This window comes from Sorex fumeus, unplaced genomic scaffold (genome assembly GCF_029834395.1).
Source record: "Sorex fumeus unplaced genomic scaffold, SorFum_2.1 ptg000122l, whole genome shotgun sequence".
NCBI lineage: Eukaryota > Metazoa > Chordata > Mammalia > Eulipotyphla > Soricidae > Sorex > Sorex fumeus.
In genome coordinates, this window is record NW_026606179.1 from 39173046 (window position 1) to 39194986 (window position 21941).

At 52.6% G+C, this 21941-nt stretch overlaps 2 protein-coding genes across 3 annotated transcripts in view; one reads left to right on the forward strand and one right to left on the reverse strand.

The window, feature by feature from the left end:
* Positions 1–279, forward strand: part of CPNE2 (copine 2) — a 47622-nt gene extending 47343 nt beyond the window's left edge. The window contains exon 16 of the mRNA XM_056135673.1: positions 129–279. Coding sequence (XP_055991648.1) covers positions 129–236 — 108 coding nt within the window. The 3' untranslated portion in view covers positions 237–279. The remainder of the gene's footprint in view (positions 1–128) is intronic.
* Positions 280–6860: 6581 nt separating this feature from the next.
* The window catches only part of PSME3IP1 (proteasome activator subunit 3 interacting protein 1), a 36389-nt gene continuing 21308 nt past the window's right edge, over positions 6861–21941 (reverse strand). The window contains exons 5-7 of one of the 2 annotated variants that reach the window (XM_056137204.1): positions 20640–20772; positions 12848–12912; positions 6861–7179 (exon numbers count right to left, since the gene is read on the reverse strand). In XM_056137204.1, coding sequence (XP_055993179.1) covers positions 6962–7179; positions 12848–12912; positions 20640–20772 — 416 coding nt within the window. In that variant the 3' untranslated portion in view covers positions 6861–6961. The remainder of the gene's footprint in view (positions 7180–12847; positions 12913–20639; positions 20773–21941) is intronic. The other variant, XM_056137203.1, reaches the window with a different exon arrangement.

Genomic DNA, 21941 nt, shown 5'->3' on the forward strand with positions numbered 1-21941 from the left:
GGCGCTGGTCCCAGACAGCCCTGCTGGCCCCCCATGGCAGTTCTCTCTGCCCGGGGAGGGACCCCCCCCCCCCCAGCCCTCCAGTAAACCTTCCTCCTCTCCTCTCTACCCACCCCTGGGCCTCGCAGGCAGCTAAAGAGACTCTGGCCAAAGCCGTGCTGGCGGAGCTGCCTCAACAAGTCGTGCAGTATTTCAAGCACAGAAACCTGCCCCCCACCAACTCGGAGCCCGCCTGAACACCAGCCAGCACCCAGCAGCATGCCCCGCCCCCCCCCCCCCCCCCCCGCCAACCACTCCCACCCCACCCCACTCTGAACGTGCACGCGCACCCTGCTTCCTCGTGGGTGGCCTTTTTTTTTTTTTGTTTTTTTTGGTAAAGCCAATCCACATTTTTATTTTTTACAACTGGACCTCCGCCCCCGACTTCCCCCAGCCCAGCTGGGCTTCCTTCCTTGGAGTCCGCTGATGACGCTTCGGGCCAAACCAGCTTCCTCTCTCCTCCTCCTCCTCCACCCGTGCCACGCTCCAGTGTTGAATGTACTTTGTATAATTTTAGTGGAATTCTTGTTTATTAAAGAGAATAAAATTTTTACGATCCTAACTGGGGTTTTCCAGACACCTGAGTGGCTCCCGGAAGTGTCCCGAACCTGGTGCAGGACTGTGGTGTGGCTGGCCCATTTCTACTGTGACTGGGATATGTTTGTGTGCGTGCATGCGTGCATGCGTGTGTGTGTGTGTGTGTCCCCTACTCAGGGTATTAAATGCATTTCAGATGTTCCTGTGTCAGCAGAACTGTGACGTGGCCAGTCCGTTTCTACTGTGACTTTGTGTGTGTGTGTGTGTGTGTGTGTGTGTGTGTGTGTGTGTGTGCGTGCACGCATGTGTTCGTTCTACTCAGGGTCTTAAAGGCGTTTCAGATGTTCCTGTGTGTGTCAGCTCCTTTCTCAACGGGGGGCCAGATGGGCTTGCTGGCTGAGGAACATGCAACCCCTTTTCCTAGGGTCAGAGAGAAAGAATGGAGGGGGTGGGGTAGGGGTGGGGGTGTGGGTGTGGGTGGGAGTAGGCGCTTGCTTGCTTCACACGTGGTTGGCCGAGTCTGGTTCGAACTCCGACACTGCATAGGGTCCTCCCGAGCCCTGCCAGGAGTGACCCATGAGCCCAGGGCTGGGAGTAAGCCCAGAGCATGGCTGGGTGTGGCCCAAAAATCCAAGGGGGGGAAAAATAGAGCACAAAAAGAAAAAAATTCCCTTCCCCCGGTGGTAAGGCTCTGATGTTTGAGCAGTCCCTTCTCCATGGAGACACAGGCCCCAGAAATAGTGACACCTGTTGTGGGGCAGGGACCTTGGCACGCTGCACGTGAGTGCCATGAGCAGAATACATGCCCCCCCACCCCCACCCCGAGCTGTGGGCCTCCCGCCTCCTGCAGTCTCTGTCCTTCTCCTGCAGCCTCTCCAGATCTCTGCTGCTGTCGCTGTGTCCTGTGTTGGTGTGGGGGTGGGGGGCCTCACGAGACAGCTTGTTCCTGCCCATGTGCTCCTCCGGGTCCCCCAGGCACTGGGGTGCTCCCCGGGCTCTCCAGTGTGGGGGTTGTCGGCCACAAGGCACTGCTCTCATGCCGGTGGCCCATGGTGGCCGCCACGTGTCCCCCGCTCCCCCCGGAGGTCAGGCCCAGCTTCCTGAAACTCACATTGGCCCAGTGCCCATGTGCCCAGATGCCGCCTCCTGGTCCACATGACGTGGCTTCTGTGTTCAGCCCGTGATCTAGGCGAACCCTTCCCTACTGCCTGGATTCAACTGAGGAGCTGAATTCACTAGAGGCCAGGTCAAGACCTCCCCGTCCCAATCGGGCGGCCACGAGTCCCCTGTGCTGCACTGGGCCCTCTGGGCGCATCTTCCTGCCGTGGGTTATCCTGACAAATGCTGCTGGTCAGCAGTTTTGACCAGTCTCACCAGAGCTGGGAGCCACTGTGACCGGAGACGGGCAGGAAGTGGCGTTTGTAGTGGGAGGCACCCTCATCCCGACCTACCAGTGGACTCCATGGCCACCTAGAGCTGGCTGGAAAACACCCCCGGGCCATATTCCCACCTTAGCTCTTGGGGTGGGAGGCCGGCATTCTCACCCAGACCTCCCGGGCCAACAGAACAGTCGGCGGGAGACGGGCATTGGCTCCCGTGCAGAGGGAGCCCCGGCGTTGCACGGGGGAGGTGGTGGTCACCCCTAAATGGTTGAACTCTGAAGTCGCGGCTGCATCACATGGATGCAGAGTCATCTTGGCTTTTCCTTCCGACTTCTCGGTGAGACAAGCCCCCTATTCCAGGCTGCCCTGAGTCTTCAGGGGAAGTCTGAGCTTTGTTTGTTTGGGGGTACATCTAGCAATCAATGCTCAGGGATCACTCTTGCTGGTCTCGAGCCACTATATAGGATGATGAGGATGGAACCTGCATTGGCTGTGTGCGGAGTAAGGCCTTTTGCCTCTGTACCACTGCTCAGGCCCAGAGTCTTAATTCTGTACCAGGCTAAAATTAAACCAAAGTAACTCAGTCCCAGTGACCTCTCTATAGGATGGAGCCTACAATTATTAATTGCTGATTATGTATTTCAAAGATGCCGCGAGCAGATAAGCTTGGTAACGCTGGATCACTTGCCGCCTGGCCAACACTGCCGTTATTCACACACCTGACATAGCACTGCCGTGCCACTGGGACTCAAAACCAAGCCTAATGCCATCGTCTTGGCTGTTCTGAGTATGCCTAGCTGTGACTCTGCAGTGCAGGGGCTCAAACCCGAGTGTCCCACATGCAAAGCCTGAGTTCTCTGGGGTCCTGCTACTGGGTTTTTGCACTGTGCTTGCAGACAGGCTGAAGAAAATGTGAACGCTGCCTTCAGTCCTGAATCACCCAGAGGCCCGTGCTGGCCTTTTCGTTTGTAACCCTCTCTCGACTTACAGGCTTCACTGAAAAGCTGGCTTGGGAATTCCTGTGAGTCCTTCAACCCACCACAAATTTTGGTCTCTAGGAAGTGCGGGGAAGGGCTACTTCACTGGCCTTTTTAAATTTTTCTTTTAAATTTTGAGACACATGTGGAGGCGACTCCTTGTTCAGTGCTTGGGAGGCCAGACCATCTCCCCAGCCCTTGCTGGAAGATTTTCAGGATGAAAGACACCTGAGTCCATAAAAAGTCTGCCAACATGCAAACAGTACATGGCATGTAGAAATGACCCTCAGAACACACAGAATGAGGGGCTAGAGTGATAGCACAGCACAGTCAATCTGGGTTCAATTCCCAGCATCCCACATGGCATATGGTCCCCTGAGCACCGCCAGGATTAATTCCTGAGTTCAGAGCCAGGGGGAACCCCTGTGCATCGCCGGGTGTGACCCCAAAAGCAAAAAAAAAAAAAATTACACAGAATGAGTATGGTGGGAAGGAGAATACTGGGCATGACTTAGAGATGTCGGGCTGCCCCACTCTGCAGTTCCGCGAATTCTGACGCTGGGCCACCTTTTGTCCTCCTGCCTGGTTGTGCCCTGGCCTTCTCCCTCCCTCAAGAGTTGCTCCAGCAGACAAGCACGCAGAGATGCCTGCCCATGCCAGCCCTGCAGAGAGGCAGGAATGTGCGGCTGACTTCTTGTAATTCAACCTGTGACTACAAAGTGTTGCCAAGACTTTAACCTCCTACCGAGCAGCCCTTGCCTTCCGCATTGTTCTGCGTTCAGTGGAGCTGGGCGCGCCAGAGCGATGCCACTGAGTCCTCCTGTTTTTTTTTTTTTTTTCTGGAGGGGCTGAAGCCAACAGCTGAGCTGTATACCCACGGCTGGGCCGCCTGCGCCAAGGAACCGGGTGTGCCGTGGCAATTAACATTTAGTGAAGCGGGAAGCGCACAGAAGCTGGTGGTGAGGCTCTGGCGGCCAGACCTGACCCTTCCTCCCGTCAGTGTTCTAGCGGAGACTGAGGAACGCCGGCGGGGCGGGAAGCAGCTGCCGCAAACAACCTTTGATGGATGCTCTGAGGCGGGCAGGCCCAGGGTAACGGTGCTAATGACAGTGCCAACCACTTACTACATACCATGTGCCAGGCAGCCCTGCAGCGTCTAAACCAGACCCTCACCTTCTCCAAAAACCCTGTTTGCCTGGAAGGGAGGGGCCTGGGAGAACTTGAGGGCACAGTGCCTGGCTCCTGGCTCCAACCACCCTGGCATCGTTCTGCAGAGTGGAGCTCGGCTGGTCTCCCAGGAAGCGGCAGAAGCCAATGGGGTGCAGGGCTGGTTTCAGGGGAGTGAAGCTTCTCTTAGGATGAAAGGAGGCAGCTGGACAGAACCCAGGAGGTGGCACTTAACATGGATGCATGTTAGATGGCCCTTGGTCGGGGGCACCTGACTTCCGGTCTGGAATGCTCCTGGAAAAAGCTGGTGTGAGCCACTTCTCTGAGTCTTGGACAGAGAAGGCACGGAGACACAGATCACTGGGTCTAGTCATGTTGGTTATAATCAGTGTCCCAGCTTCTCCCAGATGCAAAGGGGCTGCTCTGCATTTCCAGTTCTCTTCCTGCCACCTGGGCAGGTGACAAGAGCTCAGGGTAAAAAAAAAAGACAGTGGAGAGAGGAAAGAGAGGGCATGTGTCTCACTCCGCCTTGGTCCTGAGCAAAGCTGGGAATAGGATCATTGCTAGATGAGCTTAAAGCATCCCGTGGTTCAGGGGCGTTAAGCTTGCTACCAGGGGGCCCATGTGTGTGTGTGCATGCGTGTGTGCATGTGTGCGGGTGTGGCATCAGGAGTCAAATCCAGGGCATCACATACCAACCAGACTCAGGACCCCCGACTTTGATCTCGTTCCTTCTCACCCGCCTGTGGAACTGCAGCTGCACAGGGAGGAGAGAGCTGCCGTGCAGCCGTGAGCTGAGAGCCGTTCCTTCCTTTCTCCCTTCTCTGGTCGCCCCTGGATGCCTCCCCAAGCTGCTTTCCTCTGCTGGGCAGAACCAACCCTGCTGTTCTAGCTAGGCTTCCCACAGACCCCCCGTCTCTGTCCTGCGGGGGCACCTCAGCGGAAACCACCCCAGGGACCCTGGGTCCCACCCCCAGTCAGCATGGGCAGGAATCGCAGTCTGATGAGTCTTGACATCAGCCAGCTAACAGGGCGAACGTGGAGAGCGTCGGGCGCCATGTCTGACAGGCCAAAGAGCAAGGTCCTGCTTTTACGAGCTTTCGTGTTACGGTACTTTTGTTGTTGTTTTACTTTGCATTGGGGCCACGCCTGGCTGTGCTCAGGGCTTACTCCTGGCTCTGTGCTCAGGGAACCATATGGGGAGCCAGGACTCGAACCCGGGCTGGCCGCGTGTGAGGTCGGTGCCCTCCCTGCTGTAACTATCGCTCTGGCCCTCGATCTGCGTTTTGAATCCCTCAATGCTTCTGTCGGTTTCTCCCGGCACTAACCGTTCCCTGAGGCACTGCAACGGCAGCATCCTGGGAGTCAGACCCCACAAGCGACAGGGTCAGGCTCTGCGGCCGCCTCCTGAAACGGACGGTGACAGCGCAACTGCACGGGCCGGGAGGCAGAGAGGCTGAAGGTGCCGCAACCCCCACCCCCGCCCCCCGTTCCACCTAGACGTCTTGTGTGCTTGGAGAGGGGCGGCAGGCGACAGTCGGGAGCAATTAGCTGGGAGCAGTTCCGAGGCGGAGGCAGAATTCGCCAGGCGTCGGTGATGGGTGACAGGGAGCCGCCATCTGCCAACGGGCAGCGGGACTTGTCACCGCCGTGGACGGGGAGGGGAGCCGACTGGCAGCGTGCCAGGGCCTCCCTGCCCACGAGGACGGCACGGAGCAGCCTCTCCACCTGCCCCTGGCGTGACTGTGCCAACGCGTCCGGGGCGCGTCTCCTTTCCCGACTCACAGCCCGGGAGGAGAAACAAGCGCTGCAGGAGTCCCGGGGCCAGGGATAGCCGGGCGGCCCGTGCCCACCTCCGTGCCTTCCCCATCTGCCTCCCCAAGCCCGCTTGGGAGTGAGACGGGGGCACCGTGCGACGGCCAGGGCTCGGCTTTGTGTGGGAAGGGAGAGAGCCGCGGGCAGCCGAGGGAAGAGGCACAGAGGCGAGGGCAGCACCCTGGGCTGGAAACAGTTCCGCCGCGAGCGGCCACCGCTATTCACGCATCAGCTACAGATGGGCCCGGCAGAGCGCAGTGTCCAGGGGAGCACACGGGTGCCGCCCACAGTGGGCGATAAATACCGGGAGTCCTCCAGCTGCCAGAAACAAGCCGCCTCGTCCCCCTGCCTCCCGGCACTCCTGACTTCCGGCTGGGCCTGTCCGTGCCTGCTTCTCTAAGGGGTCCGAGTCCTGGAGGGGGCTGGAGACGGACCCAGGAGGAGCTGCCTGGCGAGAGAGGGGAATGGGGCGGGGGAGAGGGAGCGCAGGAGTTAGGGTGCATGCCTCACCGTGTGGCTGACCCAGGGGTGCTCCCCCGATCCCTGCCAAAAGCGAGCCCTGAGAAACGCCCCAAAGGGGAGGAGGGGAGAAGCACCACTGCGAGTGACGAGTGTCCAGGGACGGCCCCGCAGGTGTGGCAGGTCGGCTCTAAGGGACGTGGTGCCACTTCATCTCCTGCCACGGCCGGCAACCCCCGCCCCGCCCCCAGGGTCGGTGGCACCACGGTGCTGTAGGAGCAAGCATCGAGCCTCTGGACAGAGAGTCAGAAACGGACCCACAACCGCCCCGTGCTTGTGTGTGCAAGAAGCAAAACCCAAGGAGTGTCCCCGGGAAGGAGTGTCCGGCCCCGCGTCAGCGAGGGGGCAGGTGGCGGGGCGGGAGGAGGAATCAGACACCAACCAGCCGGGCTCTGAGTGGAGTCGGGCGCGTTTAAAGATGAGGGTTAAAAGGCCACGGCGCTCACGGGAAGCGGGCCAAGGAGCCGTTGGAAGGGGGAAAGGATCGATGCCCGTGGGCCGCTGACCAGTCCGGGCCCACGGGGACTAAGGGGCCTCCAGGAAGGTGTTGGTGCGGAAGATGGAGGAGACGATCTTGCCGGTGGCGTTGATGGTGCCCTCGCTGTCGGAGCTGGACTCGGAGTCGCTGCTGCCCGAATAGGCGCCCAGCCCCGGGAGGATGCCGATGCAGACGGCTGCCGACGGGCAGTGGATGGAGGGGCCGCTCAGGGACGGGCTGCTCAGCGCCACGCAGGGGGTGGCCTCTGCAAGAGAGGAGCGAGGGCCATTACCGCGTCGGCCTGTCCTGGACAATGGATGGGTCGCAGGTCCCACACCGGGCACCGTTGGGGTCCCAGGGAGGCCCAGACTGTCCCTCCTGCCGGCCCCCTCACCCCCCGACCCCACCGCACCACTGAGAGAAGCGAAGGCCCAGCGAGGGACAGTTTAAGATGAGGCCACCAAGAAGCTGGTTTTTCATGGTTTGTTTTGGTTTGGGGGCCACGCCCGGCAGTGCTCAGGGTTGACTCCCAGCTTTTTGCTCAGGGATCACTCCCGGCGGAGCTCGGGGGACCACATCTGGGATGCTGCGGGCCGGATCTGGGCTTGCTGTGTGCAAGGCAAGCGCCCCACCCACCGTGCTCTCTCTCCAGCCCTCATGTAGCTATTTTCACTCTCGCAAACCCATAGTTACTCTTCTACCGAGGGACCCAAAGCCTCTGTCTGGGACACGGGAGGCCACAGGGAGAGGGCAAGTCCAGTTCAGCCCTCTGTGGTTCCTTGTCAGGACTCCCAGCCGCACCCCCCATCTCCCCACAACAGTCTCGCCCCCTTTTTTCCTGATGAAGAAAGTCAGATCGCTTGGCTTAGATCAGAAGCCACTTAAGAAACAGTCGACTCAACCCGAATCAAAAGATCACGTAGGAAGATGACACCAGAGCTCAGCGCAGAGCCAGTCCCAGTTCAGATCTCTGTGTCGGGCTGACAGGCAAATTACCTTGCCGTGTTTCGACTACATAGACGCGTTAGTATCTTACATAAACGTGGGAAAGATCTATGGTTCCAAGTACATGAGATCAGGAGAAAGAAAAAAATAAAAAACAAACTTGGGATGAAGCTAAGGACGAGGTACCAGCCAGCACGCTGAGGCCAGGAGCTCCCGTGTCTCTGGCTCCCAGGAAGTTCTTAGACACAGAAGCGGCTGAAGCGGAGACAGAGAGAGAGAAGCAAAAGACGGCTGATGACGACGAACTGCAGAAACTGTGAGAGCAGGCGACAAGACAGGAAGTGGTTCCAGGGGGTGTCACAGGCTTTGCGGGAGGCCTGGTTCCAGCCTAACAGTCCCCCGGGAACTCTTGGGATTAGCCCTAAGCTAACCAAAGAAGCGAACGAACTTTATCATTATGACTTACTCGCCCTGCAAGCAGCAGGCCTGCGTGTGATCTCTGGCACTCCACATGATTCCCTGAGCCTACCAGGACTGATTCCTGTGTGCCGGGCAGGAGTAAGCCCTGGGCACCACTGGGTGTGGCCCCCAAACCAAAAATGAGTAATAATCGTATTAATATTAAAAAAAATAGGGCTGGCATGATCGCACAGTTGTTAAAGGGCTAGCCAAGGTTACAATGTGTCAATTCTTGGCACCACTTATGGTCCCCCAAGTACCATCAAGAGTGACCTCTGAGCACAAAATGAATCATTAGCTCCCGAGAACTACTGAACTGCTGGGTGTGGTCCAAATGCACATGCTCCCCCACCAAATCAATGTGTAAATTATAAACTAAAATTAAACTAAAAATATTAAATAAACTAAAAATAAAGGTGTAAACTATAAATAAATTAAAAATAAACTTGATAGAGCAGGAGCAACAGCACAGCGGGTAGGGCGTTTGCCTTGCACGTGGCCGACCCGGGTTCAATTCCCAGCATCCCATATGGTCCCCCGAGCACCACCAGGAGTAACTCCTGAGTGCATGAGCCAGGAGTAACCTCTGTGCATTGCTGGTGTGACCCAAAAGCCAAAAACAACACCACCACCACCAACAAAAAAAACACTTGATAATGTATAAGGCTAAGAATCAGTGGCCACCTAAGGTCACTTACTATTCAGGAAAGTAAGTCATTCTGTTAACTATTTCAGGTGTGAACTGAATTTCAGGGTCTCCCTTAGGACCAAGTTTGAAGGAACGATGGAGCCTCGAGGCAGACTAAGGGGAGAGGGGGGACCAGCCACCGAAATGTGACCAAGGGATCTGGACCACTGTGAGATGTGCAACTTAAGCAAAAACCCCGAACTCCTAATTATCTAGGGAAGTTTCATAAAAGGAGATGAAAACCCTGACAAATTCCCTTCCAAAAGCAGTTTACTGTCCAAAGAGAACAAAACAGTGCCCTCTGATCTCGCCCATTTGGCGAAACTTCCTGCCAACGCCTGCATTTGCAGGACCACATTGTCATACCAAATTACGGGACACCGAAAATTACGAACAGAGGATGTGCTGGGGATGCAGACAGACGCGTGACTTGAGAGCAAACGGGGCCGGCGTGTGCGTTCACGGGCTCGAAGCCGCGCTTGGGTCAGCACCGACGGTGGAGGCCGCGCAAATCCCCTGGGACCCTGGGGGGCCGAGCGGATAAAGCCCTACGCCGCCAAGGACTTAAGCTTCAAGGGAGATTCTTCTCGCAGGGCCTTAGCTTGCAGCCAAAGAGGATTTTTCCCGCTCAGCTTTTGCTATAAGGATGAAGAGGCTGAAGCTGGATACAGTTCAGGAGATGAGGCGCTGGTCCTGCATGCCACTGACCCTGGTCAGATCCTCTGCACCACACACTGTCCCCCAGACACTGCCAGGGGTGACCGGGAGCACAGGGCCAGGAACAGCCCCTGAGCACTGCGGGGTATGGTCCAACCTCCCCCTGCCCCTACCCCATACTCAAGAGAGAATGTAGAGATAGGAAAGGGAATTTAGAATGACAAAAAAGATGGTCTGAAACAGAGTCTGCCTAAAACAGCAGTTCTCTTTCCCATGCGCTGGTGCAAAGGGTTCTCATAAAGTTAAATTAAACACCTGAATTCGGGGCTATTAGTTAACTAGTAGAAATAGTAATGGGCTAGAGCAATAGCACAGCGGTAGGGCGTTTGCCTTGCACGCAGCCAACATGGCCAACCCGAGTTTGATTCCTCCGCCCCTCTTGGAGAGCCCGGCAAGCTACCGAGAGTATCTCGCCCGCACGGCAGAGCCTGGCAAGCTCCCCGTGACATATTCGATATGCCAAACACAGTAACAAGTCTCCAATGGAGACGTTACTGGGCCCGCTCGAGCAAATCGATGAACAATGGGAGGACAGTGACAGTGACAGAAATAGTAATACTTCAGATCTCTCTTTCTCTCCTCACTCCAGTTCATTCCCGGCACCCCATGTGGTCCCCTGAGTGATCCCTGTGCAAAGAGTCAGGAGTTAAGTCCTGAGAACTGCCAGGTGTGGTCCCAAAACCAAAATTTAGAAAAAAAAAAAAGAAAAAAGGTTAAGTATATTATGTATTATATATATATCCTTCCAGACCTAATAGTTCTTATTTCTAAGTATGGAATCTGATATATTTGTGAATATAAGAAATGATGCATGCTTAGGGTTATTTAAAGAACCATAAAAGAGAACTAATGGGAAAATATAAATATTCAACAACAAAGAGTGGGGCGACTATTCCCTGGCATAACCAATGGAAAGCTGCAGAGCCTCGAGCAAGCACGAAGCTCTTTGTGCAATGATTCCCAAGGAATAACAAGTAGCTAGTGAACAGATCATGTTATTAAAAATAGTAATAATAATTCCAAAAGTACAAAAACACTCGAGTATCCGTGCCAACTCCCCCCCCCCCAAAAAAAACCCAAATCCACCTGCCTCTCAGAAGCGTGAGCTGGAACTGCCAATGCACAGAGACACGGGGTATAAAGGGGCACCCGGAAAGCGATCAGTCACCGAGAGCTCAGGACAGTCCCAGGGGGCAGACTTAGGCTTCTTCGCGAACCAAATACAAAAAAGGAGACCAAAAATAAGTTCAGAAGGAAGAGCTCACTAGTTTAAAGGAACGTACACCTTATGAGCCTGAGACTAAAATGCCACGGATGGCAGCGTGCCCACGTGACTGGCCGACTCGATTCCTATCCGAATCCTGAGCACCAGGGCCTGACCATGGCAAGGCTAGAACTGCAACCCTGTACTAGCTCTCAGGCCTGTATTGAAACATTAAAGTAAAGTAAAAGTAAAGGTCCTCCCGTTGATCATCGATTTGCTCGAGCGGGCCCAGTAACGTCTCCATTGGAGACTTTGTTGTTACTGTGTCTGGCATATCGAATATGTCACGGGGAGCTTGCCAGGCTCTGCCGTGCGGGCGAGATACTCTCGGTAGCTTGTCAGGCTCTCCGAGAGGGGCGGAGGAATCGAACTCGGGTCGGCCATGTTGGCTGCGTGCAAGGCAAATGCCCTACCGCTGTGCTATCGCTCCAGCCCCATTGAAACATTAAAAAAAAAATAATAGTACTATATTTGTAATTATGTTCATATAGATGTACAACTCTGGACAGATACATAAGAAACACGTAATACCAATTTTCCTCTAGAAAGAAAAATTGAACAAAAGATTTTTTTTTTCTTTTTGGGTCACACCTGGCGATGCACAGGGGATCATATGGGATGCTGGGAATTGAACCCGGGTTGGCCGCGTGCAAGGCAAACGCCTTATCTGCTGTGCTATCACTCCGGCCCCCGAACAAAAGATTTTTAGTAGAAGGAGACTACTGAATGCTCTTTTTATTGGGAGGGGTGTGGGGGGGGTGGGGTCTGGGCCTCTCTGGACCAGGTGTGGCAGCTCAGTGCTAAGACGTGGGTCCAGTGCAGTGCTGGGACCCATGCACCCTGGTGGTGCTAAGGGACTCTAGGGCCACACTTGCAAGTGCTGAGGGATGACTGCCCCTTCTTTGGGGGGTGGGGGCACACCCTGTGGTGCTCAGGGATTGAACCCAGGTCTCTGGCATGCACCACATGTGCTCAGCTGTCTCTCCAGCCCAGTGGGCTGGGGAGGTATGCCTGGCACACAGGGGTAAGACCCGGTACGCCCCCCCCCCGCCTCCCCCGCACTATATCACCCCGAGCACTGCCAGGAGTGTCACTCAAGCACTGAGCTGGAAGGAGCGCCCAAACACCGCTGGACATGACCCCAAAACAACAACAATAACAACAAAGCAGATTCCTCAGCCAAAGGGTATCGCCACTAGGCCACCATTCATGGTGCTTAGTAGAATACCCGTTAAAGTATCTTTTTTTTTTTTTTAAGAGGAAAATTTGGGTTTATTGCTGACCCATTCTGTTTCTTTAGCACAATCCCATGGAGAGGCAAGGGCAGAACCAAAAACATTCTTCTATTTCTTTCCCTGGGAACACTTAACCTTGGCTTACAACTTTGTGCTACTTAATACGGGGCGAGATTTCAGAGCGTTAAAAGTAAATGCCACCAAAAGTGTACTCCCTCCCGGAGACAGTCTCGGGCATCATGGGTCACTGCACTCTGGCAGTCAGGGATTCTACTTCCCACCGGGAGCAAGCCAGGGGAAATCAAGAAACTTGACATCGGGAGAGAGACAGAGATAAACTCTGTAAACGGAGATGAGAGGAGCAGGTCTGGGCTTTGGGCGCTCTCCAGGAGGAACACGGCGTCATTTATCCGTCCCTCGGAGGATTTCCAACACAGCACTTGCAGGGGAGCTGAAACATTCTTGGACACACACGCTGCCGAAGCATATGCAATGATTTGTTAAGCTCAGTGCCCAGAGGCTCGCCTGGAGGCAAAAGCCTCTCGTGGTGGATTGCAATGCAGCCCACCCGAGACTGCGGGTCTGTGGGGCAGGAGGAGAGAGAGAGGAGCAAAGGGCCACCCACCTTGGTTCTTGTCTTCTGGGTCCGGGTCTGATTTCAGCCTTTTCACACAGTTGCTGCTCTCTGAGCTGTAACAGAAAACACGGCGGTGTGAGGCAGGAGCTTGGGGCAGCCTCAAGGAGTGCGGGTGAATGGAACCAGACTCTCGATTCCAAATCCCTCCCAATCCAAACCCCTGTGAAAGGGTGATGCGTTTCATCCTCAGGTATCACCTGAGCTCCGGGTTCTTTGGGGTCCTGATCAGTCCCTTGGGTGGGAGCAGAAAGATGGGTTTCAAGAATGACCAGCCAGGCTCACCCATGACAAAAGAAATCTAGCTGTTATGAAAGACAAAACATCTAAATATTTTCCGTTATTAAAAAAAAACATTTTATTTGTGGTGTTAAGCATGACTGACTAAGTCCTTGGACGGTAGCAGCACGTAGGGAGGCAGGGTGATGGGAGCTAAAAGCTCTCAGTCTATATAATTTTGTAGGGAAGTAAAAACAGTGATTTACATTGGGTTCTGCTAAGTATACTGGGTAAATTGCAAGGTTAGATACTAAAAGAGATAAAATACATAAATCTAAGCTTCATCTTAGTTTTTTTTTTAAAAAGCAAAAATACAAGGGAAAATATTTTAAATAAAAAGGCAAATAAGAATAGAAACTACATCAAAGAGAGAGAACTACATCATTAATTCTAACAAATCCAAATCTACAGCCAAATGGATTTTAAACCATCTATGAGACACACCTAAAAATGTCACAAAAGTAAACAAAAACACCCTATAGAAAGAATAGCAGAGTCGGGGCGGAAAGAGAGCATGCAGGACTAGAACATATGGTCTGCACGTGTGAGCCCGAGTGGGTGCCCAGCACTGAAGGTTGCTCCACAGACCCGCCAGGTGGGACCTGGGCACTAAACCATCAAGCTCCCAAACCTGCATTAGACCCACAACACCCAGGATCACTGGGAACTGCCCTTGGTCACCCCCGACCCCTTCTAAGCCCCCAGACTAACAAATGGATAAAAAAAAAAAAAGAATGGGAAAATATTTAGCAAGGCAAACACTCAAGAAGGTTGCACGCCTTTCTGGTACTGGGTGTGGAATCAAGTAGGAGCACAATAGCCTTGTGAGAGAGACAGACGGTCACTTTCCAACGAAACAAAGCTCAATTCACTGTGTCGGAACAATTTGGGACGCGCAGGCCTCTAAAGAGCTTAAAAACAGAACTCTGAAGAAAAACCAAGAAAGCACTGCTACAGAGAGAGGCGATTTCAAACTAACTGCTCTCAAATGCAGACAGAACAAGAAGACAAATGTGTCAAGACACAGGAGAGCGAAACACTATAAAAACACAAACACAAATGTAATAGATAAATAAAAAGACACGGAAGAGCCAAACAATCCAGTTAGTGAACTTGCTTTGTGCCTACACAGAAACTCAAGGTCAGACACAAATTCTCAAAGCTCATTTGTGGGGTTCACAAAAATCCACCTCAAGAATGGGTCATGGGCAAAAAAGCACATGAGAAAATGCTCTACATCATTAATCATCAGGGAGATGCAGATCAAAACCACAATGAGATACCATCTCACACCTCAGAGACTGGCCCACATTCAAAAGAACAAAAGCAACCGTTGCTGGCGCGGATGTGGCGAGAAAGGGACACTCCTTCACTGTTCGTGGGAATGTCGACTGGTTCAGCCCTTCTGGAAAACAGTATGGACGATTCTCAAAAAATTAGAAATTGAGCTACCATTTGACCCAGCAACACCACTCCTGGGAATATATCCCAGAGAGGCAAAAATGTATAGTCGAAGTGACATCTGTACTTGTTCATTGCAGCACTCTTTACAATAGCCAGAAACTGGAAGAAACCTGAATGTCCAAGAACAGATGACTGGTTAAACAAACTTTGGTACATCTACACAATGGAATACTATGTAGCTGTTAGAAAAAATGAAGTCATGAAATTTATATACAAGTGGTATAACATGGAAAGTATCATGCTAAGCGAAATGAGTCAGAAAGAGAGGGATAGACATAGAAAGATTGCATTCATCTGGGGAATATAAAGTAACAAAATATGAGATTAATACCCAATAGCTGAGATCAGCACCAGGAGGATTACTCCATAGCTTAGAGGCCAGCCGGGCATTCTAGGGGAAAGGGCAGCTCAGATAGAGAAGGGAGCACCAAATAAAGGGTGTTTGGAGGATCCTCCCAGGAGAGGAGATGCATGTTGAAAGTAGACTATGGACTGAACATGTTTGCCACTCAAAGCCTCTTTTGCAGACCACAACACCCAAAAGGAGAGAGAGAACACAAGGGATTGCCCTGCCACAGAGGCAGGGTGGGATGGGAGGGATGGGGGTGGGAGGGATATTATCCATGGTGGTGGAAAATGGGCACTGGTGGAGGGATGGGTATTTGATCATTGTATAATAGAAACCCAAGCACAAAAAATTGTAAATCTACAACTGTACCTCATGGTGTTTCACTAATAATAATAATAATAAAAAAGAATGGGTCATTGGGGTGCTGGGATTATGGTACAGAGGGTAGGGCATTTGCCTTGCACATGACCGACCTGGGTTCAATTCCCAGCATCCCATATGGTCCCCTGAGCACCGCCAGGAGTAACTCCTGAGTGCATGAGCATCACTGAGTGTGACCCAAAAAGCAAAAGCAAAAACAAAACAAAACAAAAAACAAAAAACCCACACAGAACGGGTCATGGGTCATGAGGGGTATGAGTGATAGTACAGTGGGGAGGGCATATGCCTTGCATGCGGCCAGCCCATATGGTCCCCCGATCACCAGCAGGAGTAATTCCTGAGCATGAGTGGGTGTGACCCAACCTCCCCTCCCCCAATAAAAAAGAAAGGATCATGAAATGAGTTCATGGCTCACCAAAGCCATCTCAGAAGAATCTCGGGACACAGAAGCCACATCACACTTAAGGTAGAAACCAATGTTTAAAAATAAGGTCACGATCATATTTCATTTCGAAGACCATCAAGACTCAGAAATTTATTTTATAGACACTGAGGCACGACTATTACAAAACATATGTGGGGGAGGGGGGATGTTCATCTTGGAACGAATGTAATATGGGTCCATGACTCCAAGGTTTGTAAACTCCAGAAATGTTTGATTCATAAGTCACTGACAGTCACTGGGTATTAATACTAAGTTGGAAACGTACATATAAGGGATGAAAGCTGAGGAAAGTTTCTAGTTTTGAATGTTTGTAACTGAAAAAAAGTATGGATTTCATGATCACTTAAACAACTATTCGAGAATACAATTTTAAGCCAAGGCTACCCCAAAGAAGGTACTGACAAAATAAAGAACAAAATTAATGAAATAAAAAAAAATAGGGTGAACAAGTCCAAAAGAGTTTGAAAGGACTAACACATGATGGCTTATGAAGCAAGTCAAAATAAGAATAAAAATAATCAATACCCGAGATAAAAAGGTAAAAAAGGTAAAGGCCCTCCCGTTGATCGTCGATTTGCTCGAGCGGGCCCAGTAACGTCTCCATTGGAGACTTTGTTGTTACTGTGTCTGGCATATCGAATACTCTCGGTAGCTTGCCGGGCTCTCCGAGAGGGGCGGAGGAATCGAACTCGGGTCAGCCATGTTGGCCGCTTGTAAGGCAAACGCCCTACCCGCTGTGCTATCGCTCCAGCCCCGAGATAAAAATGGGCACAATTAGAGGCCAGCAATAAAAGAACACTATCAACTTTAGCTAATGTATCTGAAATGAGACAAAATGGACAAATCCTCAGAAAATATCATAAAACTGACTAAAAAAAAATTCCAGCAGTTGTCAGAGTGATAATACCCATAGGTATGGTGCTTGCCTTGCCTGTGGCCGACTGGGTTCATCCTCCAGCACCCCATCCCTGAATGCAGAGCCAGATAGTAAGTCCTGAGCACCGTCAGGTCGGGCCCTTCCTCCCTGACCAAATCCAGCAGTGAGAAATAGGTGATACTTCACAGCATTGCTGGACTTACCACAGGAATGCAACATTAGAAAAATCTGTGCTAAATTTTGTTTATCCTAACAGAGTAAAGAGCTGTTTACCAATGAAAATGCAGGGTAAAATTAAAATTGTATTTAGCAATTCTTGGAGAAACACACATAAATCTTTTTTGTGTGTGTGGGGAGGGGGATGGGGGTGCTCAGGAATCACTCCTGATGGGGCTCAGGGGATTACACGTGGTGCAGGGGATCACACATGCAAGGCAGGTACCCTACCCACTGCACAATGGTGCGATCTCTCTGCCTCCCCCAACCCCAAATCTTTCAACAAACTGGAAACAGAGTCTTAGTTTTGCTTAGCTAACTCCAGGAAAGACTGTGGTAAAATAGAAGACCACCCAGTCCTGATTCTCTCATAACCACCGGCTAGTATCCGGTCATGGTATTTGGTCATTCCCAATGACCAGGCGTGACATGCTTGGGGTGGGGGGCACTGGGAGATGGGAGGGGACGCAGTCTCTCCTCTCCTCTCGTGGACTCCTGTTGTCTTTCCTTGCCCAGAAGTTCTGGGTTCCTGCTATCAGAGGGGAGTGCCGGAGTGAGCAGAGGGCACCCGTGGTGGGGGGTTGGGGCGGAAGGGGGCGGGACTTCCTGCTGAAAGAGTCCCAGGAAACGGTGCAGTGAGCAGCTGGAGCCCTGCTCAGGCCCCCTTGGGAAACACTGCAGGATACGGCATGGGATAGGATCTGGCAGGCAACCCTGCAGCTTTGAACTCTCTGGAGCATTTTGTCTCTCTGCAATCAAATTTCTTTCTATCCGGGACAGGGGCGGGGAACGGGGGTCGGAATTCAGCAAGTATTCTTTCTCAATGCTGAGAAAGTCATAAGCACTTGGAATAATTTTTTTTTTCTTTTTTGGTCACACCCGGCAAAGTACAGGGGTTATTTCTGGCTCTGCACTCAGGAATTACTCCTGGCGGTGCTCGGGGGACCATATGGGATGCTGAGGATTAAACCTGGGTCAGCCGCCTGCAAGGCAAATGCTCTACCTGCTGTGCTATCACGCCAGCCCCTCATTTGGTATAATATTATAAGAGAAACGAAAGTTGTGTGGAATAACCTTCCTTCCCCTCGCCCCCGTCTTCCTTTTATTGGTAAGCCTACTCAATGCAGTGAAATACGAAGGAATTCAAAGGCATAAGGAAGGGGACTACGGAGACAACCCCACCAGAGGGCTAGAGCGTCTGCAGTGCCTGCAGGAGCCCGAACTCAGTCCCAGAGAGCACGGGGCCGGTGAACACTGTGCTGGGAGAAGCCCCTAGGCACTGAGGACCCAAACCACCCCAAACAACCATGAGCAAAAATGACAAAAGCAGGTGATGAACAGACCATTCATTCAATTAATTCAATTAATTCAAATCCACATACAAACTATTCCGGTTACACTAATTGCTAAGGAAATGCAGACTCCTACGAGGACATACTACCCTATAAAATCACCGTACCTGTTAATTCTGTGCCTTCCAGCAGGGCAGCTCAAACGAACTGTGGCAAACGAACATTTATTTTAAGGGGCTTCGAGGGGCCATGCCGAGCAGTGCTCAGGAATGACCCCTGACAGTGCCAGAGATCTGAACCAGGGTTGGCTGCATGAAAGGGAAGTGCCTCCACTTCCTGTACTCTCTCCTGCCATGCAACTGAACGTTTAAAATGTGCCTAGCGCGGCTAAGGGACTAGATTAAAAATGTTAGTTTAACAGATAGTCAGAGGTGGCCAACGGCTTCCATGTTGGGTAGGGCAGCTCTAAAGAAACACACGTGGAGAGATAGGACAGCTGGGAGGGCACTTGCTTTGCATGTGATTAATCCTGGTTACATCCCTGGCACCACAAATGGTCCCCCCGAGCCCACGAGGAGTGATCCCAGAGCCAGGAGTTAAGCCCTGAGCACAGCTGGGTGTGGCCCAAAAGTCAACAATAAATAAATAACGAATGCATTAGTGAAAACCAGGTCACATGTATATAAATCATTTTCAGAAAGTTCAAAAACATGCAAGCCAATAGTCTGATTATGATGCCAAACCACAGAAAAACCCAAACCCTCAGAATTAAAAGCAAACAAAGGCATAAGAATGACAAATTGGATTGGGGAGTGGTGTGAAGGCAGGGAGGCAGGGAAAGGGTGTGGGAACAAGCACAGAGGCTCTGAAGGGCTCGGTGGGGACCGGGCGATGGGCCTGCAGGGGCGCCAACACATCCTGCTTCCTCACAGACACGCACACACACCAGGCATCAGAATCATCCGTGGAATTTAAAGAATTAGGCTCTCGGGGGCTCACTGCAGACTTCCTGAATCAGAATCAGTGTCGGCTGCGATCCTCGATATTAACCAAGTCCCCAACGGTCCTTATAAACCCAGCCGGGTAGATTCGGCGGAAATCCTGCCCGGAAAGACTCATTTGTCTCTTTCCTACACAAAGCAACAATGATGCCATTTCCAAACCCGAGGAGAGGAGGCTTGTGCGCATGTGGGCAAGCCCAAGCTAATGGAGACCGCTTCTGAACAGCGATGCCAGGCCTACAGCGGGGAGGCAGTTATCAAGCCTAGCGGGCCCTTCCTTGGTGCGGTTCGGTGAAAGGGACCCACACTCACATTCTACAAGATGCTGGACCCGGCACACGAGCGTCTGCGAAACCAGGGAGGAACCATAGCTCCAGGAGGCTGCGGCCCTCCTGCCCTCCCTCCCTCCCTCCCTCCTCCCCTCCCGCTGCCGGCCGCACCAGGATGACATTTCTGCATGTGAGCAGTGTTCCCAGAACATCTGCTGCCCACGCTGAGCCAAACCACAGACTGCATCACTCCTCGCCCTCCGGGACCCGAGGCCGCTTGCCAGCGCACTCATCGATTTGCCTAATAGACTCGGCTGCACTCGAACTGGACTTCATTTCGCCTTGAGTATGGTCAGGCACATCCGAACGACCAGCGTCAATCGCCGGGGTGCCTTTTTCGAATTTAAGAGAGGGAGGAGCAAACAGGGCAAAGGATTTTTCCAAACCTCTAGGCAGGGCTGGAGGGACACAGTCCCCTGGGGGAAGGCAGCTTGGCCTGGAGGGTGGTTCAAATCCCGGCACCCGCATATGGTGCCCCCAGCGCCGACAGGCCCCACCAGGAGCAATCCCTGAGGGCGGAGCTAGGAGTAAGCCCTGGGCACTGCCAGGCGTGGCCCCAAAACAAACATCACATCACTCGACAGAGTGACCCTGTCGCAGGCCCTGGCCACCCCGACTACAATGCTCTTCGGCAGCCACGTCCCTAGCTGGGATGTTCTCTGCCCGGTCAGTCTGACAAGACCCCAGTCCCTTCAGCATCATCAGGACCTTTCCGATACACTCTCATGTCCCCCTGCTGTCTCGAGGCAGACTCAGACGCTGCCTCCTCCCTGCCTCCACGGAACCTTCAGACAAATCCTTCCCGGGACATGCGTTGGGCACGCCTCGGGAAGGAGACGCCCAGAACCCGCTCTCCCATGGCTCTGCACCTCTCCTCGGGTCGGTCCCTCCTCTGTAGGTAGGTTCTTCTCTCTAAGGAAGACAAATCGAACCTACAGCTACCAGAGCACCATGTCCGCTGCCCATCTGCAGGAGGAGAGAGACCCTCAAGCATGGGAGCCCTCAGACAGACCCAAAGGGCCCCAAGACGAAGTCAAAGGCGACGCAGGTGCTGGGTCTGCCAGGGGAGGCAGCCGGGCCACCACAGGCGCGTTCCTGAGCCTGTCACCACACACAGAGCACACAGCACGGCGGGCGGGGGCTGCCTGACCTCTTGTGCTTCACGGCGCCCGCCAACAGCTTTGCCTGGGAGAATTTGTTCTTGGTGTCGACGGGTTTCGCGGCCGGTTTCTTCTCCACTTCCTTCTTGTTTTCTGGAGCAATGCCGACTTTGCTGAGATTACTGTAAGTTACAGGTTAAGGGTCAAACTTGGCAAAACCAGACGAGCCGCTGGCTGGACAATGATGGACCATGAGGGATCCAGAGAAGGAAGACAAATCAAACCCAGCGGTACTTGTAGTCCACAAACACCCGCGTTCTTCTACAGTGCAATGCTCAGGTTTTCCAAATACCTGCCCCATGACTAGTACTAGTGCACAGGTGGAAAAAGGAAAAAATGGTGGGAAACTCTTGGTTTAGGCTACTTACCTCCCCCCAAAAAATCTCCAGGATTTAAAGAGAAATAAGGGTGACTTCAAGGTAAGATGGAAAATCAAATTCAAAATAATATAAAATCCCCTCTTCCGATTCTTAAAGGAAACCTGCAGAGCCAGAAAACCTGCTATTACCAAAGAGATTATATCAACCTTGAGGGGAGAAAAGGAAAAAACTCTTAGTGAATATGATGGAACGGGGAAAAAAAGAAGCGTGGTTTCCCCGAAGAAAAATATTTTGCTGAATACTTCCTCTTTTTTTCTTGGTGTCTGGGCCACACCAGGCGTTGCTCAGGACTTACTCCTGGCTCTGCATCCAGGAGGCCATATTGGGTTCTGGGGATTGAACCCAGATCAGACGCATGAAAGGCAAGGGTCTTACCCACTGGACTATCTCCTCTGGCCCCTACAAAATGTTCTTTTGTTTTTTTGGCCCACTGATTTCTGGCCCACAGTGGTGGTGCTCAGGACTTCCTCCTGGCTCTGAGTTCAGGGATCACTCCTGGCGGGGGTCTGGGAACCAAATGGGACATCAGGGATCAATCCCGCTGCAAGGCAAGTGCCCTACCCAGTGTACCATCTCCTTAGCCCCTCAAACGTTCTTGGAACTGTCAGTGGCATTCACTCGTTTTTTTTTTTTTTTTTTTTTTTTTGCTTTTTGGGTCACACCCGGCGATGCTCAGGGGTTACTCCTGGCTCATGCACTCAGGAATCACTCCTGGCGGTGCTCGGGGGACCATATGGGATGCTGGGAATCGAACCTGTATCGGTCATGTTGGCTGCATGCAAGGCAAACGCCCTACCCGCTGGGCTATCGCTCCAGCCCCCAGTGGCATTCACTCTTAAGCCATCAACGGAGGACTCTTACTCCATGGGTAAAAAGTAACATCAGAACCACTCCAAGTCTTATTACAAGAGT